Source organism: Spermophilus citellus, assembly GCF_964194105.1.
Source record: "Spermophilus citellus genome assembly, chromosome: 3".
Taxonomy (NCBI): domain Eukaryota; kingdom Metazoa; phylum Chordata; class Mammalia; order Rodentia; family Sciuridae; genus Spermophilus; species Spermophilus citellus.
In genome coordinates, this window is record NC_138184.1 from 18,034,557 (window position 1) to 18,060,517 (window position 25,961).

The following is a 25,961-nucleotide window of genomic DNA, read 5'->3' on the forward strand; positions in this document are numbered from 1 at the left end:
ACAAGCGTCCGGAGAGTCAAGCAACTCTGTGCGCGGGGTCTGCGGCGCGAAGGCAGTCCAGATAGCTTTTCGCTCGGTCCGTCTTAAGGACATTTCTGGCAGCGGAGCTGGCTATAACGCAGAACCTCGTTGCGACAGTAGACGTACTCAGCAAGCCCCCGGAGAACTGGCTCTACAGAGACCGACACCAAGCAATTGGGCTGCCCAGCGGTCCTAGGCGACGGCAGAAAACGAAGGCGGAGCGTGCTTCCGCAGTTGCAGCGCGGGTACTACGTGTGCGCATGCGCGCGCTCGCTGCGGTTGCGGCGCCAGTGCCTGGGGGCGGAGCTTCCGCACCGGAAGGGGGCGGAGCGGCAGTCGAGCGCGCGGGTGCGGACGGGAAACCGCGAGGGCCGGGGCGGGTGGCGGGGCGACGGAGGCGACGATGGCCGCGGCAGCGGGCAGTGGGCCGGGGGCGACGGCGGGCGCAGGGGGCACAGGGGGCGCTGCGGCGGCTGCGGGCCTAGCCGTCTATCGGCGGAAGGACGGGGGCCCAGCCGGCAAGTTCTGGGAGAGTCCGGAGACGGTATCTCAGCTGGACTCGGTGCGCGTCTGGCTGGGCAAGCACTACAAGAAGGTGGGTGCGCGCGCCAGCCGGGGCCGCTGGGGCTGGGGCGGCGCGGCTCCGGCGTCCTCGGAGCTGCGCGGGACAACAAAGGCGGCGCCACCCGCCACGCCCCCGCCGCCTCGCGCGGCCTGCTCCCGGCCTGCCGGGGGCAGGCGCTCCGGAGGGCGCGAACCTTTTCTTTTGTTAGCTCCTGGAGTGTGCCGAACGGGGTTCGTTAGAGACCGAACTAGTGTGGTTGAAACAGCCCGAGTTTTACTTAGCGACTGGGCTTCCCAGCGTGAGGTGAGGAAGGATTTGCTAAGGGACTGGACGAGTGACCTCGGAAGTTAATTACGTAGGTTAGTAGCATGAACTGCATACAGTACTAAGGAGAACCTGAGGACTTAAAAAGTGACGGTTTCACTTAACTGTACTTTTGGGTGGTGTATGGTGTGAGGTAAGATCGATTGTATGAAATATGTTCTTCAATGAAGCCTTTCCCCGAGGACCCATTTATACCAGAACACCCCATTTCATATTGCCTTTATTTTCTTAATAGTTATTTTTAATTTTTTCACTGATTTGTTTCTCATACTTTGGAATGTGAGTTCTGCTGAATCAACGGTTTGCAAGAGTTGTGACTTAAAGCGCTTGTTTATAACGTTTTCAGATTTACCCACGATGTAAATATTACAGGAGTGACTGACTGTTTTAGATGGTGTAATAAAGTAGATAGCCCAAAACTCTCCGCTTGCAGATTTGAGGAGCACCGCTTCAGTTCTCTTCTTCCCTACCATAGAATTGGGGCAAAGGCTTTGTCAGGACTGTGTACTAGAAAGGGGTTGCCTTATAAGGTAGCCCATCAATAAAAGTGGAGATAGCAGGCATGGTGGCACATTAAATCCCAGTGATTTGGAAGACTGAGGCAGGAGGATCTCAAGTTGAAGGCCAATCTTGGCAACTTAGTGGGCAACTCTCTGAAAATGAAAAGGCCCGGCTGCTTGGGAGGCTGAGACAGAAGGATGATGAGTTCAAAGCCAGCTTCAGCAATGGCAAGGCGCTAAGCAACTCAGACGCTGTCTCTAAATAAAATACAAAATAGGGCTGGGAATGTGGCTCGGTGGTTGAGTGCCCGGTGGCAATCAGAAATAAAAATAAAAAAGCTCAGTGATAAAGTGTTCCTGGGTTTCCCAGTACTGGAGGTGGGGCAAATGGGAACAATATCAAATTTATTTCAAATAGTTGTGAATTGCAGCTGCTGTGAAAATGCAGTATTAAATGCAGTAGAAATATTTAGTCAAAGCTCATCCATTTTGATACCAAATAATAACAATATTAATAATTAGTAGAAATATAAGTCAAAACTAACCTGGTCTTTAAAACCTGAGGTATCATTAGCCTAGACCTCTATACATCAGCTTCATAGCCACTTCTTACTTAAACCTATCCAAATCTCAAAAGGATTATCTGAGCCTAAATATTTATTGAATGAATGAAAAGATAAGCTGGTATACAAACTTTTTCATATAAGGTCTACAGTTCAGTGACCTGTCAATGTTTGACAGTTGTTAGGCATGGGTAGGGATCTTGGGTTCCTTTGATATTATGCTATGGTATTTTCTTTCTTTTTTTTAAATTTTGTTAAGTTGTTGATATCTTTATTTTATTTATACTTTTATTTATTTATTTGTATGTGGTGCTGAGAATTGAACCCAGTGCTTCATGCATGCTAGGTAAGCACTCTACCACTGAGCCACAACCCCAGCCCCATGCTATAGTATTTTCTGAGGGACTATTCCTATCTGAAGTTTGAGGAAGTGAGAGACAATAATTCTATTTTTAGGTACTTAGAGAGTTTTCCCCTTTTGAAATCAAATTTGGATCTATAGATTTTTCTAATTTACGTGTAAGTAGACAAGAATATTAATCTCTCTTATACAAGTGGTTATTTTTGTTGTGTGGTAACAGAGCTTCTGGAATTGCCTATGGAAACTGAATGTGTACGAACCCCCGGAACCCTATGGTGTTGGGCATTGAACCTAGAGGGTGCTCTACCACTAAACTACATGTCCAGCCACCCCCCACCCTTTTAAAATATTTTTTAGTTGCCAATGGATATTTTATTTTATTTATTTATATACAGTGCTGAGGATTGAACCCAGGGCCTCACACATGCCAGGCAAGTGCTCTACCACTGAGCCACAACTCCAGCCCATGTCCAGCCCTTTTAATTTTTTTTTTTTTTAATGAGATAGGGTATAGCTGGGAACAGTGGCATTTACCTGTAATCCCAGTCGTTCTGGAGGCTGAGGCAGGAGGATCTCAAATTTGATGCCAGCCTCAGCAATTGAGCAAGGCCTTAAAGCAACTTTGTAAGACATTGTCTTAAAATTTTTAAAAAAAGGTCTGGGGATGTAGCACAAAATAAAGCACCCTAAGTTCAATCCTTGGTACCAAAAAAATAAACAACAATAACAAAAAAGCTTTAAAAGGGATGGGGATGTAGCTCAGTAGTGAAGGTCCTTGGCTTTAACCCCAGTACACAGGATTTCACTAAATGGCCTAGGCTAGCCTAGAACCTGTGATCATGCTGCTTCTGCTTCCCAAGTTGCTGGGATTACATACATGCTCCACTGTACCTAGTTTGTTAATTCTTTTAAATCATATTACTTTCAACCAATACTTTGGGTCTTAAATGTAGCTGTTTTTGTTTTGTTGCTGGGGAAGGCCTTTAATAAAGAAAAAACTACTCAGAAGGCTCCTTTGAGTATGGAGGAATAGAGTGGGAAGAGGCAGATAATAGTCATTTCTCTCTCTTCCAGTGCTCAGTGTGCATTGATCTGGGCCCCAGTTTAAGAGGGTAGCTTTAGGCTTGGGTATCTTGAGATTTGTTTGGGTGGTGAAGAAATGGCTGTGAGGCTGGCAGACACATTTGACCCACAGTGTTGAGGCCTAGGCTAATGTTTCCAGTTTTAGTTCCTCTGTGATCCCTGAGGCTTTCAAATCAAAGTTAAGTTTGACTTGTATTTCTACTTTCTATATACATTGATGAGTTTGACTAAACATTTCTGTTGCATTTAATATTGCATTTTCAGAGCAGCTGCAATTTATAGACATCTCAACAATTATATGAGATAAATGTGACATTGCTAGTTCCATTTTCCCCCCAAACTGGGGATTGAGCCCAGGAGCACTCTACCACTAAGCTATACCACCAGCCATTTTTATTTTTTATTTTGAGGTAGGGTCTAACTAAATCATCCAGGTTGGCCTTGAATTTGCAATCAGTTCTTCTGCCTCTGCCTCCTGAGTCACTGTAATTATAGGCATGTGCCACCATGCCTGCTAGCCCCATTTTTTTGAAGTGTTTACTCTTTATTCAGTGAACAATTGAGCATCTGCTTTATGTCAGGTACTTAAAACAATTCCCCAAAGTCAGGCATGGTGTTGAATCCCTGTAAACCCAGTGACTCAGGAGGCAGAGGCCTCAGGAGGATCACAAGTTTGAGGTCAGCCTGGACATTTAGTAAGACCCTGTCTCAAAAATAAAATTGAAAAAAAGGGATGGCGGTGTGACTTAGTGGTAGAGGGCCTCTGAGTTTAATCCCTAGTATCTCCCTGCCCGAAACCTCACAACTCAGACAGGCAATGTGGTGTATGCCTATAATCCCACCTGTTCATGTTGATGAGGCAGGAGGATTGCAAGTTCCAGGCCAGCCTGGGGAATTTAGTGAGACCTAGTCTCAAAATTAGAAAAGAAAAATGATCTGGGGATATAGCACTGTGATAGAGTAGCTTTCATAGCATGCCTGAAGTACTGGGTTCAATCCCAGACTTCCTTAACTTTTGCTTTTTTTTTTTTGGTTCATGGGATCCAACTCAGGGCTTTACTGTGTTAAGCAGGAGCTTAACATTGAGTTATACCACCAGTCTTTGACTTTTGTATTATGATAAAATTTTTCATTTTGTTAAAATACTCCCCCATCCCCCGTGATGCTAGGGGATCCAACCCCCATGCTTCCTTCATGTGAAGCAAGTGCTCTATGACTGAGATACAGCTACAGCCCCTAAAATTTATTTTTTCACTTAGATACGTAATATCTGAAATGGATTTTTTTTTTAAAGGTCCAGTGATTCTTTTTTTTTTTTTTTAAGAGAGAGTGGGGGGGGGGAGAATTTATTTTTTAGTTCTCGGGGGACACAACATCTTTGTTGGTATGTGGTGCTGAGGATCGAACCCGGGCCGCACGCATGCCAGGCGAGCACGCTACCACTTGAGCCACATCCCCAGCCCAAGGTCCAGTGATTCTTAAAGTGTGATTTCCAGGCCAGTAGTACCACCTGAGAACTTGTTACTTGTTTGAAATGCAGTTTCTTGAGCCTGACCTATTGAATTAAAAATTCTGGGCATGATCAAAGTGTGAAATATGATATGTCAAGAACTATGTAATGTTTTGAACAACCAACAATAAAAATTAAAAAAAAAATTCTGGGCATGGAGCTGATAATAGAAGATTCTGTTCCATGCTGAAATTTGAGAGCCATAGTTATAGACTAACAGTTAACATCATCTATGTCTAATTAATGATGTGAAACTTGTTTCCACAGTTTTAGTTCCTCTTTGACATACATGCATCACTTTGTGACTATAAAGAAATAAATTTGTACAGAACACACCTTTTAAGTAATGTTGAAGGAAGTTAGGGTTTTTGTTTGTTGTTGTTTTTGTTTTGGTACTGGGCATTAAATCCAGGGGTGCTTCACCCCTATTTTTTAAATTTTTTACTTTGAGACAGGATCTTCCTAAGTTGCTGAAACTTGTAAGCGATCTTTCTGTCTTAGCCTACCAAGTCACTGGGATTATAGGTGTGCTGTATCATACCCTGCTAAAAGAACTTTTTATAATGATAAAAATGAATAGACAGGCAAAATTTTTCCATAAAAGGCCAGATAACAGGGCTGGGGTTGTGACTCAGAGGTAGAGTGCTTGCCCAGCATGTGTGAGGCCCTGGGTTTGATCCTCAGCACCCACATAAAATAAATAAATAGGGGCTGGGGTTGTGGCTTAAGTGGTAGAGGGCTCGCCTAGCACGTGTGAGGCACTGAGTTTGATCCTCAGCATCACATGAAAATAAAGATATTGTGTCCACCTAAAACTAAAAAATAAATATTTAAATAAATAAATAAATAAAGGTATGTGTCCAACTACAACTAAAAAATAAATATTAAAAAAAGGCCAGATAACAGCTACTTAAAGCTTTGTTCACCATCGTGTTTCACTTGCAGCTACTTTGCTGTTTCGTAAAAACAGAAATTGATCATATGTAAATGAATGTGTTGTGTTTTAGTAAAACTTAGGGAAATTGAAATTTCAGTGTATTTTTCATATGTCAAGAAATGGTGTTTAGCCAGATGTGATGGCTAATGCTGTAATTCTAGCAGCTCTGGTGGCTGAGGCAGTAGGATCACAAGTTCAAAGTGGTCCTAAGCAACTCCGGGAGACCTTATCTCTAAATAAAATATAAAAAAGGGTTGGATGTGGTGGCGCATGCCTGTAGTCCCAGCAGCTCAGGAGGCTGAGGCAGAAGGATCAAGAGTTCAAAGCCAGCCTCAGTAAAAGCAAGGTGCTAAGCAACTGTAAGATCCTGTCTCTAAATAAAATACAGAATATGGCTGGAGATGTTTCTCAGTGCTTGAGTGCCCCTGAGTTCAAACCCTGGTACCAAAAACAAACAAACAAATAAATTAGTTAATTAAAATTAAAAAGGACTGGGGTTGTGGCTCAGTGTTTAAGAAATGGTATTTAATTTTTTTTCCCTCCAACCATCTAAAAATGTAAAAATCATTCTTAGCTTGTAGACACAGAAAACAGGCAGTTGACTGGATTCTGCTGACCTAAGGTCTAAAATACTTGACATAAAATAAAGCATTTTAAGAAAATGTCAGCTTTTCAGAGATAATTGTCATGCTAGCTATTTCATTTATAGTGGAAAACTAACACATCTCAACAAATAAAAAATTTAAGAGTATACTAAAAAGATTGCCCTTTTATATTATTCTGTGTCTTTTTTTTTTTTAAAGAGAGAGTGAGAGAGGAGAGAGAGAATTTTTAATATTTATTTATTTATTTTTTTTTTAAAGTTCTCGGCAGACACAACATCTTTGTTGGTATGTGGTGCTGAGGATTGAACCCGGGCCGCACGCATGCCAGGCGAGCGCGCTACCGCTTGAGCCACATCCCCAGCCCTATTCTGTGTCTTTTGACAGTAGCACAAACTGAAAACTCAATGCCCAGTAATTGTAGACTCTGCAGCTGATGGTATTTTGTAATAGATCAGTTAAAAATATTTATAATAAGATGGTAAATTTCTAGCACTAAAAAGAAAAAAGTTATTTATTAATTTTTTGATACTGGGGATTGAACCTAGAGGTGCTTAACCACTGAGCCACATCCCCAACCCTTTTTTATATTTTATTTAGAGGCAGGTCTTTCTAAGTTGCTTAGGGCCTCACTAAGTTGCTGAGGCTGGCTTTGAAGATGCTTCTGCCTCAGCCTCCTGAGCCACTGAGATTACGGGTGGCTGGTGAAAAAGTTATTTTTTAACAACAGAAATATACCACATTAACCTTGAGATGTTGGATGGTATTTGAAAAGAGGTTTACTACTAGAAAGAAAAATTAAGTTGTTCCTTATCTTTTGTGAAACCAAAGTGGAAACATAGCTCTTTTTTTTTTTAATTTTTATTATTGGTTGTTCAAAACATTACATAGTTCTTGGCAATCTGTATATGGGGTAAAAATGGGAGTTCATAACCCACTTCAATCAAATGTATGAAATATGATATGTCAAGAAACATAGCTCTTTTTCCTGCTCAAAATTGGAGGTTTTATCTAGGCGTGATGGTGCATATCTGTAATTCCAGTGACTTGGGAGGCTGAGGCAAGAGGATCACAAGTTCAAAGCCAGCCTCAGCAAATTAATGAGACCCTAAGTAACTTAGCAAGACCCTGACTCAAAATAGAAAACAAATGAAAAGGTATACCGTGTATTTAAAAGAAGGTATTAGCTGAAGACACAAGCCTGTCTGTCATCCTAGCTACTGGAGAGGCTGAGGTAGAAGTTTCACAGATTTGAGACCAGCCTAGAAAATTTTGCAAGACCTTGTCTCAAAATAAAAGAGTCTGGGAAGTGGCTAATGGTGGAGTGCTTGCCTAGCATGTGCAGGGCTCTAGATTCAATTTTCAGTACCACCAAAAAGCAAATGAAGGTTTTCAACTTTTTCTTCTTTTCTTGTCCCTCTCCCCCTCCCAGTATTGGGGGTGAACTCAGTCTAGCATTCAGCTATATTCTCAGACCTTTTTATTTTATTTTATTTTTTTGGTAGTATAAGTAGTAGTTAAGTGTTATACCACCATCATCCATCCATCCATCTCTCTCTCTCTCTCTCTCTCTCTCTCTCTCTCTCTCTCTGGTACCAGGGATTTAACCTAGGGGCACTTAACCACTGTGCCACATCTCCTGTTCTTTTTTTTTTTTTTTCCATTTATGTAATTTTGAGACAGGGTCTCTGTAATTTGCTTAGAGCCTCGTTGAAATGCTGAGTCTGGTCTCAAAGTTTCAATCTTCCTGCCTCAACCTCCCAAGTTGCTGGGATTATAGGCATGTACCACCACACCTGATTTTTCCCTCCCTCCCTCCCTTCCTTCCTTCCTTCCTTCCTTCCTTCCTTCCTTCCTTCCTTCCTATCTATCTATCGGGTATCAGGGATTGAACTCTGGGGCACTCAACCATTGGGCCATATCCCCAGCCCTATTTTGTATTTTATTTAGAGACAGGATCTCACCAAGTTGCTTAGCACCTTACCATTGTTGAGGCTGGCTTGAACTATGGAGCCTCTTGCCTCAACCTCCTGAGCCACTGGGATTACAGGTGTGTGACACCACGCCCAGGCCAGTTTTATTTTAAGTACACACAGATGTGTGTTTTTTAAGTCTCTTTAAAGTAGAGAGCATGTCTCACATATTAAATTTGCCACAATACCAGTGCTTTTGGAGGTATTAGAGAGTGATTGACTTTATTTTTTCATGAAATGTACCAGTTCTTTAATCTCTTTCTTTTCCTTGCAGTATGTTCATGCAGATGCTCCTACCAATAAAACTCTGTCTGGACTTGTGGTACAGCTTCTCCAGTTCCAGGAAGATGCCTTTGGGAAGCATGTCACTAATCCGGCTTTCACCAAACTCCCTGTAAGTATTTCAGCTTACTATGGTATAATCTTTAGTTTTAATTTTTTGCAGTATGGAGTATTAAAATTGAAACCAGGGTGCTCTACAAATGATATACATCCCTAGCACTTTTTCTTTTGAGACAGGGTCTTGCTAAGTTGACTAGACTAGTCTTGAACTTGTGATCCTCCTGCCTCAGCCTTCGTAGCTGGTATTATAGGGTTCACCACACCTATCCTGGTGGCATCTTTGGTTTCCATATCCTTGGTTGTAGCCCAGAACTCATTTCCTTTTCTGCTGTCAGCTTGTAGAATAAAATAAGGACTCTCAATGGAATTTCAGCTGTAGTGTTTTTCTACTTTTCAACTATTGGAAGCTTCTTTTTTAGGGGTGATTTAACATTTGCATTAAACACTGCAACAATCGTTAAAAAGGCTTAACTTAATAATTTACAGTTATGGCTTCCTGATGTCTCTGCTATACCATTTAGACCATTCTTTTTCCTGATTGAATTCTTATCGCTAGGGTCCTATTTTGTGTTTTTGTTTTGTTTTGTACTGGGGATTGAACTCAGGGGCACATGACTATTAAGCCACTTCCCCAGCCCTATTTTGCATGCATATTTATTTATTTATATATTTATTTATAAAAAATATTTATTTTTTAGTTGTAGTTGGACCCAATACCTTTATTTAATTTATTTACTTTTATGTGGTGCTGAGGATCGAACCCAGGGCCTCGCACGTGCTAGTGAGACAGAGTCTCACTGAGTTGCTTAGTACCTTGCAGTTGCTGAGGCTAGCTTTGAACTTGCGATCCTCACTGGGATTATAGGCATGCACCACTGCACCTGCCTTGGGTTTTTTTTTTTTTTTTTTTTAATATTTAATTTTTAGTTGTAGTTGTCAATACCTTTATTTTATTTATTTTTATGTGGTGCTAAGGATTGAACCCAGGGCCTCGCATGTGCTAGGTGAGCACTCTACCGCTGAGCCACAATCCCAGCCCCCTGGCTTGGGTTTTTTAATTTAAGAGATGGGGTCATGTTGTGTTGCCCAGGCTGGTCTTGGACTCCTGCTTTCAAGGGGTCCTCCTGCTTCCGCTACCTAAGTAGCTGGGATTACAGGTGTATGCTACCTTGCCACGCTATTTTGTGGAATTTTTATATATATTGTCAGTGGGAAACCTTCTGATTTGTGAGAATACAATTCTTTTGTTCTTAAAATTGGTTCATTTTAAAATTTTTTCTTGTACTTAACTCTTTCCCGCACACTGCCCCCTTACATTGGGTTTTATTTTATTTACTTATTTATTTTTTTTGAGAGAGAGAGAATTTTTTTTTTAATATTTATTTTTTAGTTATTGGCGGACACAACATCTTTGTTTGTATGTGGTGCTGAGGATCGAACCCAGGCTGCGCGCTTGCCAGGTGAGCGTGCTACCGCTTGAGCCACATCCCCAGCCCTACATTGGGTTTTAAACCCAGGCTCTCTCAGGTGCTAAATAAGTACTTTTACTATTTTTTTAATATATACATATTTTTTTTAGCTGTCTATGAACCTTTATTTATGTATATGTGGTGCTGAGATTCAAACCCAGTGCCTCACACATACCAGTCAAGTGCTCAACCATTGAGCCACAGCTCAGCCCATACTCTTATGATTGAGCCCCCCTTTTTTTGTGGGGGGTACCAGGGATTGGACTCAGGGACACTTAACCACTAAGCCACATCCCTGCCCCATATTTTATTTACAGACAGGGTCTCACTGAGTTGCCTAGGGCCACATTTTGCTGAGGCCGTCTTTGAATTCTTGATCCTCCTGCCTCAACCTCCCGAGCTGCTAGGATTATAGGCTTGCGCCACTGCACTCCGCTATTGAGCCCTTTTCTAAACTTTATTTTGAGACAGGATCTTACTGAGTTGCCCATGCTGGCCTCAAACTTGGAATTCTCCTGCCCTAGCCTCCCAGTTGTCTCAGGTCATAGTCATGCACCAACAGGCCTTGCGCAACTGATACTTTGATAGTTTGAGCTGGTGAGAAGTAGTGGATTATACTTTATTTCCTTTTAAGATTTGTGAGTTTTGTTGCTTTTGTAGAGAGAAAAATCTGGCATTACTATTTATTTCCCTGTTTTTTATATTATTTTTGAAATTTTTTCTTTTTGTGGTACTGGGGATCAAACCCAGGACTTCACACATGCTAGAGACGCTCTTTACCTCTGAGCTACACCTCAGCTTCCCCAGTTGTTGAGATTACAGGTATGAACCACTAGCCCTGGCTAGTGATTAAATAACTCCTGGGAAACAAACCATTTATTTCCAGACTTTAGAGACTAGAAAAAATATTTTTAGGCATAAGCCATAATTAAAAATAATGCATGGCTTAGGGCCAGTGGGACCGGATGTACTTTTTTTCGTCTCAAAATAGTGTTTAAAATCTTCCTGAATGAAGCACCTTGGGAGGCTGAATCAGGAAGATTGCAAGTTTGAGGCCAGTCTCAACAATTTAGCAAGGCCCTAAGCAATTAGTGAAATCTGTCTCAAAATGAAATATAAAAGGGACTGGTTGCTGGGATTGTGGTTCAGTGGTAGAGTGCTTGCCTAGTGCGTGTGAGGCACTGAGTTTGATCCTCAGCACCACATAAAAAAATAAATGAATAAAATAAAGTTATTGTGTCCATCTACAACTAAAAATATTTTTTAAAGGGGGGTGGTTTTCCTGGGTATGGTGTTGCATGCCTATAATTCCAGCCGCTGAGAGGCTGAGACAGGAGGATTGCGAGTTCAAAGCCAGCCTCAGCAAAAGCAAGACACTAAGCAACTCAGTGAGACCCTGTCCCTGAATAAAATAGAAAATAGGGCTGGGGAAGTGGCTTAGTGGTTGAGTGCCCCTTTCAATCCCTGGTATCAAAAAAAGAAAAAAAATTGTAAGCTACTATGCTGGTATATACCTGTAGTTCCCATTACTTAGGCTGAATCAGGAAAATCCTTTGAGCCCAGGAATTTGGGGCCAGCCAAGGCAACATAGCAACACCTTGACTCTTTTTTTTTTTTTTTAAAGAGAGAGGTGAGAGAGCGAGAGGATGAGAATTTTTAATATTTATTTTTTAGTTTTCGGCAGACACAACATCTTTCTTTGTATGTGGTGCTGAGGATCAAACCTGGGCAGCACGCACGCCAGGCGAGCGCGCTACCGCTTGAGCCACATCCCCAGCCCCTACTTTACTAATTTTAATAAGCATTTTTTTCCTATTACTTGAATATTTTGTATTTTGTATCCAACCTTTTTTTTTTGGTGCCAGGGATTGAACCCAGGGGTGCTTAACTACAATGCCACATCTCAGCCCTTTTTATTTTTTATTTTGAGACAGGGTTTCAGTAAGTTGCTTAGGACCTCAATAAATTACTGAGGCTGGCCTTGAACTTGAATTTCTCCTGCCTTAACCTCCCAAGCTGCTGGGATTACAGGCATGCACCATCATGCCTGGTGGTTCTAATCTTATTGTATGTTTTATCTCTTTATAATCACTTAATATTTTGTTTCTGATTCTTTGAAATTTGGTAATCTTGGTTGAGAGCTAGTTCTTACTTTACTTCAGTTATTTTTATTTGTATATTTTCTTTGAAATTATGGGAGGCCATCCTCCTCGCACGTGATTTGAGTTAGCTCCCTGGCTGGGTGAGAGGTGCTTAGACACAGAGGTGTCAGAGCCTTCCTCACCCTTTCCCAGGTACGAGGGCTTGTCTGTGCAGAGGCGGCGTGCCTGGCCACTGACCTGAAGACCCAGTCGCTGGTCCCTGACCTTGGGATGCTGCCTCCCTTAACCTTCATTGGATGGGATTTTCCCTTGAATTTTTTGTTCCCCGATAAAAGCTCACTCCCTGGCGTGTGCTCCCTTTCTCGCTAGCCTCTTCTGTACACCTTGCCACCAGCATTAGGTTGCTGGAGGCGGGAGCTAGGAGAAGCCGTCTCAGAGCTGGGAATAAAGGTAATGAGAGTCTGTCTCTTTAATTACAACTCACTAGCAATTTCTTAGGCATCGAACTTTCTTTTATGAAACTCGCGCTGGTCGCGTGGCAGATGAAATGAGGTCTGTGTTGCCCAGGCTGGCCTCAATTTTTGCCTGGGATCAAGCAGTTACCCTCCCCAATATTCAGCACATGGTGTGTGTCCACTGTACTGGGCTAGGTAGTTAGTTCCTTAAGGTACTTCAGAGGACCTTTACTCTTAGGAATGTCGTTCCCAGGCTAAGTGATTAATATTAAGTTTCAAACAAATTATCTTGAGATGGAAACTCTTTTCCTCCTTTGTTATTGACAAGGCAGATTTTTTATTGCCTATCTTTTCCCTAATGGTTCCACTTATTGAAACTCTTGGATTTATATACATGTGGCAGGCAATTGTATTAGTTCCAATGCTCTCCCTTGTTTTGGTCTAAGTTCTCATTTCTTGTCTTGGCACAGACAGTAAAATCCTCACCTTTAGGAAATCAAGGGTGAAGGCTAGGCATGGTAATGCACTGGAGTAATTCCAGGAGGATCCCAAGTTCAGCCCAGCCTGGGCTATTTAGCATCATCCCAACTTGAAATTTTAAAAAGTAAAATGGAACAGGATCATTGTTTTACCACATAAGATCACTATATTTTGACTTTGAATTGTTTTGTTTTTTTCCCTCCTCTTTGATTTTTGCCCCTACAGGTTTGCTTTATTTCTAGGTTTTTTAGCTGCTCATTTAAAATATCTGGACTAGAGATGTGATTCAGTGGTAACATGCTTGCCTAACATGTGTAAGGCCCTGGACTTGATCCCCAGTATTGCTCAGCCCTCAAAGAAAGTTGATGGAAAGTCACTTGCCGTATATTCAACATTTCTAGTTGTTTGTAGTGGTGAGGTTTTATTGTTATTTAATCTGTCATATGGCTGGAATCAGAAACACTTCTGTCATTTGTAGAATTTTTGTCAGTCTTAAGCATATAAATGGAAATGATGTAATTTTTCAGATTTAGTATCTGTTGAGGAATTGACTATAAATTGTATATAGGTGTCTTGTTCTATTCCATTCAATATATATTTCTCAGTAGCATGGATCTTAGGTTTTGTTTTGGTACTGGGGATTGAATTCAGAGGCATTTTACCACTAAACTAATATCCCCAGTCCTTTTTAATAATTTTCAAAAATTTTTTTTTAAATATTTATTTTTTTAGTTATTGGCGGACACAACATCTTTGTTTGTATGTGGTGCTGAGGATCGAACCTGGGCCGCACGCATGCCAGGCGAGCACGCTACTGCTTGAGCCACATCCCCAGCCCTAATTTTCAAATTTTTGATGTGCATTTCTCTTATTGCTAGTGATGATGAACATTTTTTCATATATTTGTTGATTGATTGTATATCATCTTCTGAGAAGTGTCTGTTCAGGTCCTTGGCCCTTTATTGATTGGGTTATTTGTTTTTTTGGTGTTTAGCTTTTTGAGTTCTTTATATGCCCTAGAGATTAGTAGTCTATCTGTGTGAAGGGTAAAAGGGTAAAAATTTGCTCCCAAGATGTAACTATTCTAAGATTTTATCTCACTACAGTCAGAATAGCAGCTATTATGAATACAAATAACAATAAGTGTTGGTGAGGATGTGGGGAAAAAGGTACACTCATACACTGTTGGTGGGACTGCAAATTGGTGTGGCCAATATGGAAAGCAGTATGGAGATTTGTTAGAAAATTGGGAGTGGAACCCACCATTTGACCCCGGCTATGCCTCTCCTCAGTCTATACCCAAAGGACTTAAAAACAACATACTACAGGGACATAGCCACATCCATGTTTATGGCAGCACAATTTACAATAGCTAAACTGTGGAACCAACCTAGATGCCTTTCAGTAGATGAATGGATTAAAAAAAAGTTGGGGGCTGGGGATGTGGCTCAAGCGGTAGCACGCTCGCCTGGCATGCTTGCCGCCCAGGTTCGATCCTCAGCTCCACATACAAAGAAAGATGTTGTGTCTGCCAAAAACTAAAAAAATAAATATTAAAAAATTTAAAACAATTGCATATATACACAGTGGAATATTACTCAGCAATAAAAGAGAATAAAAACATGGCATTTGCAGGTAGCCAATCCCAAAACACCTAATGCCGAATATTTTTTCTTTTTAAGGAGGCTGATTCATAGTGGGGTAGGGAGAGGGAACATGGGAAGAGTAGATGAACTCTAGATAGGGCAGAAGGGTAGGGAGGGGAAGGGAGGGGGCATGGGATTAGAAGTTATGGTGGAGTGTGATGGACATAATTATCCAAAGTACGCGTATGAAGACATGAATTGATGTGAATATACTTTGTATACAACCAGAGATATGAAAAATTTGTGCTCTATATATGTAATATGAATTGTAATGCATTCCACTGTCATAAGTAAAAAAAAATAAAAGAATTCAAAGTGGAAAAAAATAATTTGTGAATTTTTTATGTATTTATTTATTTATGTTAAAAACTTTTTTTAATTGTCAGTAGACTTTTATTTATTTGTAGTGTTGAATCAAACCCAGCACCTCACATGCTAGGCAAGCACTCTACCACTGAGCTATAACCCCAGCCCTGTATTTATTTTTTAATTTTTTGGGAGGTACCAGGGGTTGAATTTAGGGGCACTCAACCACTTAGCCACATTCCCAGCCCTGTTTTGTATTTTATTTAGAGAAGAGGTTTCAGTTGCTTAGAGCCCTGCAGTTGATGAGGCTGCCTTTGAACTCTTGAACCTCTTGAGCCACTGGGATTACAGCTGTGCCCAGCTTTATTTGTTTTTAATTTAAATTTATTTATTTTTTTATTTGACCTACTTAGTTATACATGATAGTAGAATGCATTTCGATTCCTTGTACGCAAATAGAGCACAACTTTTCATTTCTCTGGTTGTACTGTATTTGTTTTTTAGACAGGGTCTCCCTAAATTGCTTAGGGCCTCCAACAGTGTCTTATTCAAATCTATAATATTTAGCAGAGTGCCTGAAGATAGGTACTATAATAATTTTCTCAAAAATTCAATTATATTGAAGCCACTTAAGAAAACAGACGTAGCTGGGCCATGTCTGTAATCCCAGTAAATTTAGGAGGTTGAAGCAGGAGGATCACAAGTTTGAGCCAGCCTCTGCAATGTAGGGAGGCCTGAAGTAATTTAGGAAGACATGTTTCAATGTAACTCACTGTTAAAATCCCTTTGGATTTTATTCATTTAATTTTAAAATCTCTTTGGAATTCATTCATTCCCTCATTAAAAAAAAAGATAACGTTTTATTCTTGTTCATAATTCAGATGAATCAGTTGTTTCAGTGGTACAATAGTCATATGCATGTATGGTTTAAAGAGGATATTTAAGCCCATCTAGGTATTCAGAGAAGACTTTTGTTGAAATGGGTCTCATTCTCTTCTAGTAGACCTATTGCTGTAATTTTTTTTGTACTTTATTAGTGAAACAAGTACCTTTGACATATTCATGGGTTTCCCTCTTAAATACTTGTGTATTTTCCCAGCTAAATAACAAGTTGTCAGAGGATAAGAATTGCACACTAATATTTGATTAGGAATCTATAATGCAGCTCTTGGGATAGTGTTGGGCAAAAAGTAGGAACTCAAAAACCCATGTATCTAAAAATGACAGGATATCCAGGCAAACTTGGAGAGTTTATTTATCATCTTATTTGGAGGAGTTCATCTTCATAATTGTTAACATTTTTTATTTTAAAAAGTATCATTGCCGGGCATTTGGTGTACTCCTGTAATCCCAGCGATTTGGGAGCCTGAGGCAGGAGTATCACAAGTTTAAGGCCAGCTTCAGCAGTTTAGCTAGGCCCTAAGAAACTAATCAGAAACCGTCTTAAAATATAAAAGGGGTTAGATTGTAGCTCAGCAGTAGAGTGACCCGTGGGTTCAATCCTCAGTACAAAAAACAAAAAAACAAAAAACAACTTTATTATTTTTCATTGTAGTAAAATACAACATAAAATCTATTTTAATATTCATTTATATTTTTTACAGTGGTGGGGATTGAACTCACACCTTGAGTATGCTAGGCAAGAACTCTACCACTGAGCCACACCCCTAATTCTTCCCTTAGTAATTCATTGGTATTAAGTACATTTATATCATCGTACAATCACTATCACCACTGTCCAGCTCTAGAACTTTCTGTGTGTGTGGTACTACAGATGTAACAACCCAGGTTTACTTTTACCACTGAGCTACATCTCCATCCCTGCCCCTTTTTTATATTTTAATCTTTTATTTTGAGACAGGGTCTCACTAAGATGCAGAGACTGGGCTTGAACTTTGTTTGCTCAAACTGAAATTTTGTACTCATTAAACAGTAACTCTGGCATTCCTTCCTCCTCTCTTTTTCTTTCTTTCTTTTTTTTTTTTTTTTTTTAGTTGTTGGACCTTTAATTTATTTATTTTTATGTGGTACTGAGGATTGAACCCAGTGCCTCACACATGTTAGGCAAGTGCTCTACCACTGGGCTACAACCCTAGCCCTCCTTCCTCCTTCTGACCCTGCTTGTTGTCTCTCTTCTTAATGTTCTTCTGAAATTATTTTTTTTTGTGATAGTTTTCAGAGAAAGGAAAAAAACCATGATGAACTTAGGCCGCACGCATGCCAGGCAAGCGTGCTACCGCTTCAGCCACATCCCCAGCCCAAACTTTCATCTTATTTAGCCTATTTGATGCTCAGTTTATATTCAGTTTTTACTTATATAGAATTCAACATTTGATTTGAGCTGTATTTTTATGTTCCATAATATGCAAATCTCTTTATTTATTTATTTATTTTAGTTTTCGGCGGACACAACATCTTTGTTTGTATGTGGTGCTGAGGATCGAACCCGGCCGCACGCTTGCCAGGCGAGCGCGCTACCGCTTGAGCCACATCCCCAGCCCCTGCAAATCTCAATTTCTCTTTTCTCTCTTTGTTGTGGTGGCTCTGGGAATTGAACCCAAGGCCTCACACATACTATACAATTGCTCTAGCACTGTGTTACTTCCCCAGCCCCTTTAAAATAGTTTTACTGGTTTTGACTATAAACTTAAATATAGTTTAATGAAAGTTACACTGTTTTGCTTTTCTTTTTTTTACCTCCCTTTCCCCTGTTCTCTCCTCTTCCCTCCTTTTGATAGAACTCAGGGCCTTCCTTGTATGTATTATTCAAACAACCCAGGTTTACTTTTACCACTAAGCTGCATCCTCAGCCCTCTGCTATGTTTTAGTGGTTGATAAAATAATATAATTGAGGGACTAGGAAGAGAGCTCAGTGGTAGGATACTTGCTTAGCATGCACAGGGCCCTGGGTTCAATTCATACTATTGTCAAACAAACTAAAATCTAAATGAAGAAAAATTTATTGATATACTAATATTTCTTATACAGGAAAATTACTGTTGAGTTTTGTATAACTGGAATTTTATAAATTTAAAAAAATATAAATTCAAAATTTAACACTGCAGTATCTAGTTATTTTTTTCCTTTAGTACAATCATATTTCCTTTTGAAACACTTTGTCTTTTTTGGCGGGAGGGGGCTTTACTGGTGATCAAACACAGGGCCTCATGCATGCTAGTGTGTGTGTGTGTGTTTGTGTATTTTAACTCTTGCTTTCACAACTCTATTCAAAGAGAAATGTTAATATATTTAAAAAGTAATCTTTTTAAGTTTACTTTCAGAAAAATGTTATAAATCAGTTTGTTCAAGAAAGCATTTAAGGAGGTTTATTAAACTAACAGTCATTTATATCTTTGAGTTTCTAAAACTTAGAATCCAGACATGAGTAATTTTGTCAGAATCTTTATTTGTAATGTAATTTGTATCATTTTTAGGCAAAATGTTTCATGGATTTCAAAGCTGGAGGCACCTTGTGTCATATTCTCGGGGCTGCTTACAAGTATAAAAACGAACAGGGATGGTAAGTTTTTGTATTTATTTGTATGGCTTGATGTGATATTTAAGCTAATGTTTCATTCTGTTCTTTTGATTGGTGCTAGAAAATTCTATAAACATTATGATTAAGTGTAAAAGCAAGTTGTGTCTTATCAAGAGCCTTATTTTTTTCCTGAATCCTAGAAAATACCAAACAACTATAGTATTTATTAGGCAAAAAAAATTTTTTTGTGTGTGTGGTTAGGGATCAACTCAGGGTTTTATGCTTGCTAGGCAGTCTACCACCAGGCCATATACCCAGGCCTAAGTTACTACCCCTCCCCCCCATTTTTTCATTATAGTTGGACATGATGTTGGGATTTGTTGTTACATATTCATAAGTGCTCATAATATAACAATATAATTTGGCCAGTATCATTCCCCAGTATTTTTGCTTTCCTTCTCTTCCTTCTTTCCTTTTCCTCAACTCTACTGATCTCCCTTTGATATTCATGAGACCCTCATCTTTTCTTTGGTATTTTGATGGGAATTGCATTGAATCTGTTTATTGCTTTCTGTAGTATGGCCTTTTTTGGTACAGGGGATTGAACTCAGGGGTACTCAACCACTAAGCCATATCCCCAGCCCTGTTTGGATTTTATTTGGAGATAGGGTCTCACTGAGTTGCTTAGCACCTCCCTATTGCTCAGGCTGGCTGAACTCACAATACTCCTATCTCAGCCTCCCAAGCCACTGGGATTACAGTCATGCACCACAGCACCCAGCAGAATAGCTATTTTAATAATATTAATTCTGCCTATCCATGATCATGTAAGGTCTTTATAAGTTGTTTCTTTTTTTTTAATATTTATTTTTTTAATTGTAGTTGGACACAATACCTTTATTCCATTCATTTAGTTTTATGTGGTACCGAGGATGGAACCCAGGGCCGCGCATGTACTAGGGAGCACTCTACCTCTGAGCCACAATCCCAGTCCCTCTAAGTTACTTCTTATACATAATTGAATATAGATAACAAATAGGTGTACATTATTAGCAAATTAGAAGGTACACTCACTGTGAATGTTTTAGTGTGTGTTGTGAACTTCTAAGGTACATTATATTCAGAGCTAGTAGTTAGCATAGCTGCCACTAAGTTACATCCCCAGCCCAGTTTTAATGACTTCTGGTGCCTTGGGTTTAGCTATATGTGCTAACTGGGTGCCAGGGTTTTTAGCTGCCTTCTTCAAACAAAGCTTCTTACTGACTTTGGACACTTCCCCCACACAACTGTTCTCCTGTACTGTTATCCATAGCTATTGTTATTCCATAGCTCAAGGGCATTTTTGCCTAACTGAAGTTTATGTATATGATCATCAGTTGGACTACCTGGTAATTACTGGCACATTTGTAAAGAGACTGCAGATTGATTTAAGATTTGAAGTACCTAAATATACCCTCCCCCCCTTTTTTGGCAATACTGAGGATTGAACACGGGGCTAAGTAAGCACTCTAACGCTAAGTTACATCTCCAGCTCTTTTTAAAAATTTCATTTTGAGACAAGGTCTTGCTCATTCTGACCTCCACCTTGAAATCTTTCTGCATCAGCCCCCTGAGTAACTGGGATTACAGGTGTGCACTATCAAGCCTTGCTTTGGTGTCTGTCTTTTAAGTTGAGAAGACTTATCTATTGTACTATCATATTTAAAAAACTACCTCCTGTGGGCTGTGGTTGTAGCTCAGTGGTAGAGTGCTTGCCTAGCATGTGTGAGGCACTGGGTTTAATCCTCAGCACCACATAAAAATAAATAAAATGAAGGTATCCTGTCCATCTACAACTAAAAATATATTTTTAAAAACCTGTCTCCTGTGATCATCTAGCTTTTAAAATTTTTTTTAAAGAGAGAGTGAGAGAGGGGGGAGAGAGAGAGAGAGAGAGAGAGAGAAAATCTCTAACATTTATTTTTTAGTTCTCAGCGGACACGACATCTCTGTTGGTATGTGGTGCTGAGGATCGAACCCGGGCCGCACGCATGCCAGGCGAGCACGCTACCACTTGAGCCACATCCCCAGCCCAAGCTTTTAAAAATGTTTAAATAATGTAATAAAGATCCAAACCTGTTTTCTTATACCAGTATTCACACATGTAACTGAATATAATTTTTTCAACTTATAGTAGACCCCTTTCTTTCCTTATACAGATACCATTTCCAGGCTCTAATTATCTCTGTGCAGTTGACGGCCCTTTTGGAGTGTGACATACTAAGTTTACTTCTGTACCCCTTTCCCAAGTCTATTCAAGACAACTACCCCTCTCCTGAGATAAGGACTTTAATCACTTCTCATCAGGTCCCATCTCCCATTAGTGTTGCACTAGGATTGTTTCTCATACATGAGCTTTGGGAACACAATCGTCACCAAATCATGTTCTAATAGTACTAATTTATAGGTATAAAAGTGTATTGATGGTATGCCCTATCCCCTTTTACTAGCCACCAGAGTATTTGTTGGTATTTTATATTTGCTTATGTTTTGATCTTTGCCTGAGATAGTTTAAAAATATTTTGCATTTCTATGGGCAAGCTCAACCATCTTTTCATATTCTAAAAGGAAAACAACTTACTTAAATATTCTTTATGGGGGCTGGAGCTGTGGCTCAACTATAAATACATAAATACATAAATAAATAAATATTCTTTTTGTTTTTTAAGATTTATTTTTTTAGGGTGGCGAGGTGCTGGAGATGGAATCCAGGGCCTTGCATATGTAAGGCAAGTACTCTACCACTGAGCTACATTAAAAATCCAGCCTTAAATATTCTTGGTAATTTAAAAATAAAATCTTTCATTGATCTGATTTCTTTTTTTTTTTTTAAAGAGAGAGTGAGAGAGGAGAGAGAGAGAGAGAGAGTAAGAGAGAATGAGAGAATTTTTAATATTTATTTTTTTAGTTCTCAGCGGACACAGCATCTTTGTTTGTATGTGGTGCTGAGGATCGAACCCGGGCCGCACGCATGCCAGGCGAGCGCGCTACCGCTTGAGCCACATCCCCAGCCCTGATCTGATTTCTTTCTTTTTTTTTTTTTTTAGTTGTAGATGGACACAATATTTTTATATTTATTTATTTTTATGTGGTGCTGAGGATCAAACCCAGGGCCTCATGCATGCGAGGCAAGTGCTCTACCAATAAACTACAACCCCAGCCAGCCCTTGATGTGATTTCTTTATTTAAAATTTTCCTAATACCCATGCATTTTAAATGCTTCTTTTACTTATATAGTAAACCGATGATTCTGGAAAGCTTAAGTCTATATTATTAAATCATTATTTAGCAAACCATTTTAATTAATTATTGTGGAAAACCTGTTTACAAAGAATAATACAGTGAATCATCAGTTACCATCATATATTTTTATTTTTACATAATTTCTTTCTTTTTTTTCTTCTTCTTTTTGATACTTGGAATCAAACCCACAGGTATTATACCACTGAGGTACATCGCCAGCCCATCTCTTTTTTTATTTTGAGACAGGGTCTTGCTTAGTTGTCCAGGCTATCCCTAAACTTGGATTCTGTTGCCTTAGCCTCCTGTGTAGTTGGAATTGTAGTCATGTACCACAGCGCCTGGCTTATATAATTTCATCTATTAATATTTTGCTAAGGGGTGGGGATGTGGCTCAGTGGTAGTATGCTTGCCTAGCATGTGTGAGGCACTGGGTTTGATCCTCAGCACCACATAAAAATAAATAAAATGAAGGTATCCTATCCATCTACAACTAAAAATATATTTTAAAAAACCTCAGCACCACATATAAATGCAAATAAAGGCCCATCAATAACTAATAAAAATTAAAAAAAAATATTTTGCTGACTATTTCTGAAATAGAAATTTTTAAAAAGCGTAATAATGCTATTGTTACCACCACAAGTAAAATTAACAATAAAATAATTGAAAAATTATTAGAGTGTTCAAGTTTCCCTAATTTTATCCAGGATGATTTTTATCTTATTTGAGTCTGTCTATAGTCTATTTATTGTGTTTGTTTGCCAAGATTCTTTAAGTCTGTAAAAATCTTCAGCCATCTTTCTTTTGGTTCTTTTCCTTGCTTTTTTTTTTTTTTTTTTAAATACATACACACCTTAAAGTTAGCTTATAGGATTGTTCATGTTTGGGATTTTGTAGGAAATCAATTTAGTGATCTTCTAAATTTTAGTCAACTGAGGGTTAGATCCAGAGGATTACATTCAGTTGAATTCTTTTTGTAATAGTACTTCATAGATGGTATGGTTTTCCTCCATGAGGAGGTATATAATTTTAGGTTGTTTCTCTTTGTAATGGAAACACATGGATGTTTAATTTTTAAAGTTGGAATAGATATGTTTTATAAATTTTTCATCCTTAAAGAGTGTTACTTTGTTATTTTCTTGTTAACTGGGATACTTTTTTTCCTTAAGTTGCAACTGGATTTTTTTTTTTTAATTTTGTTTATTTATATGTGATGCTAAGGATCGAACCCAGGGCCTCACCATGCCACGCAAGCGTCCTATCACTGAGCCACAACCCCAGTCTTGGAATACTTTTATAAAGAGAAACTTATCAACAATTGGAAAAGCAGAGAAAATTTTTTTTCTATTAACAGATTCATTTAGTTTTTAATCTTTGTCTACAGATAAATTCATCCAGTCCTATATTAAATTTTTTAACGAATGCTTTCAGATTATTTCTCAGATTTCTTTTCTTTTTTTTTTTTTTTTTAAAGAGAGAGTGAGAGAGGAGAGAGAGAGAGTGAGAGAGGAGAGAGAACTTTCAATATTCACTTTTTAGTTCTCGGCGGACACAACATCTTTGTTGGTATGTGGTGCTGAGGATGGAACCCGGGCCGCACGCATGCCAGGCGAGCGCGCTGCCGCTTGAGCCACATCCCCAGCCCCTATTTCTCAGATTTCTAATGGAGATAATTCCAGCCAACCCTATTCTAATATTTTATTAAGGAAGCAGTTTCTTTGAAAATAAAGAAGTTTTGTGTAAGTAATCCTATAACTGATGGCTTCTAGGTATAGTTCTTCTATTATCAAGACCCTGTGAGTGTCATTTTCTTTATGAAGGGGAGATACTCACATATCACCCCCCCCCCCACCCCAAGAACCAGTGGGAGGCTGTCGGCTAAAATAGGATTTTCTCACCTGGTTGGGTAATGATCTTTTGCCCTGTAAGAGGAAATTGCTTGGGATCTAACCTACCCTTTCCTTAGAAGTAGTTGTGGAAAGGGGATATTCAAAACTAAACAAGTAGTAAAAGTAAAGTTCTGCGTACAAGATTAAATCAATGTAAAGTTAAAGATAGAGGTCCCTTGTATTTATAATATAATCTATTTTTTTTAGTTGTTGATGGACTTTATTGTCTTTATTTTTATGTGGTGCTGAGGATCCAACCCAGTGCCTCATGCATGCGAGGCGAGCACGCCACCACTGAGCCCCAACCCCAGCCCCTAAATCTATTTTTTAACTCTTTTTTTTTAGTTGTAGATGGACACAATACCTTTGTATTTTTTATTAGTACTTTTTAAAGTTATAATTGGACACAATATGTTTATTTTGTTTATTTTAATGTGATGTTGAGGATCAAAGCCAGTGCCTCACATGTGCAAGGCAAGTACTCTACCACTGAGCTACAACCAAACCCAAAATCTACTTTTAAACCTATGGTAAATATTAAAAGTATCTGGCTGGGGATGTGGCTCAAGCGGTAGCGCGCTCGCCTGGCATGTGTGCGGCCCGGGTTTGATCCTCAGCACCACATACAAACAACGATGTTGTGTCCGCCGAAAACTAAAAAATAAATATTAAAAAAAATATTAAAAGTATCTATTTTTATGCGCTTTTTAAATCCTTTTCTTACTTTCTTAGTTGTAGTTATTTTAGGATACATTTCAGTCTTGTCCTAGCTCATCAATAATAAAGTTGTAATACATTAGTTCTCAATCATAGTAAATATTAATGTATTTAGTAGTTTGCTTATATAGCCATACTTTCTGCTAGCCACTAGGGCTACATGGGAACATTTTTTAATGAACCTGGTTCTTGTCCCCAAGGCATGTAATGAGTTCTCTTACCAACAAGATTGTTCTCTTATGAGGCTGTAATATCACTATGCTCAGGATTTTTTAAGAACATGAAAGAAGACAGGAATAGTTTTATAGAAGAAGTGACTCATGGGATGATTTTAGAATGTTAGTGTCAAGCCCATTAAGTGGAAAAGCTATAGAGTTTAGAAAAATTATGTGAGTATTCCCATATGATGGGATCACAGTGGAAAGGGGTGACTCTGATTTGTCAGTTGTGTCAGTTCAAGCATTCTGTGCATATTTAATTCTTGATAGCTGTGGCTTTCTATTGCATGCCTCTTGGACTTTCTGTGGAAAAAAGAATGGGCACTTGAATTTGCCCTTACATAGATCATTCATGTCATTGCTGTGTACCTCTTATAGGTACTTTAAAGGTTTGGAATACTTGTAGCTCTCACATGGAATACTTGTAGCTCTCATATGATCAGAAATTATGGGATAATTAATTTCTACTCGTGTGTGTGTGTGTGTGTGTGTGTGTGTGTGTGTTGCTGGGGATTGAACCCAGGGCCTTGTGCATGCGAGGCAAGCACTCTCCCAACTGAGCTAAATCTCTAGTCTCTACTCTTGAACATTACTGGTTGTAGCCAGTTAGAAATTTGAAGAAACTCTCACCTCTTTATATATCATGTATCTTACAAACTGTTCCAGAATATCCAAGATGCTTACCTTTTTTTTTTTTGAGAGAGAGAGAGAATTTTTTTTTTTAATATTTATTTTTTAGCTCTCGGCGGACACAACATCTTTGTTGGTATGTGGTGCTGAGGATCGAACCCAGTCCGCACGCATGCCAGGCGAGCGCGCTACCGCTTGAGCCACATCCCCAGCCCAAGATGCTTTCCTTGATTGAAAAGAACACAAGACACTGTTGAATTTGAACAATTGGATTTTAAGCACATGTAGATAAACTTTCCTTGTTCTTTGCGTGTGCGTGTTTGTAGTACTGGGAATTGATTCAAGGGGCTTTATGCCTCTAAGCTACATCCCTATTTTAGTTTGAGACAGGGTGTTGCTCAGTTGCTGGCCTTGAATTTGTGGTCCCTTCTGCCTTAGCTTCCTGAATAGCTGGGATCATAGGCATGCATACTGTACCCAGTACACTTTTTTTATTCTTGAAGGATAG

General features: G+C 39.3%; 1 protein-coding gene across 4 annotated transcripts in view; it reads left to right on the forward strand.

Moving 5' to 3' along the window:
- Nucleotides 1-367: 367 nt before the first annotated feature.
- Nucleotides 368-25,961, forward strand: part of SMARCC1 (SWI/SNF related BAF chromatin remodeling complex subunit C1) — a 149,428-nt gene continuing 123,834 nt past the window's right edge. For 2 of the 4 annotated variants that reach the window (XM_081285176.1, XM_081285177.1), the window contains exons 1-3: nt 368-616; nt 8,714-8,833; nt 18,674-18,759. In XM_081285176.1, the coding sequence (XP_081141302.1) occupies nt 425-616; nt 8,714-8,833; nt 18,674-18,759 (398 nt within the window). In that variant the 5' untranslated portion in view covers nt 368-424. The remainder of the gene's footprint in view (nt 617-8,713; nt 8,834-18,673; nt 18,760-25,961) is intronic. The other 2 variants (XM_081285175.1, XM_081285178.1) reach the window with 1 other exon arrangement.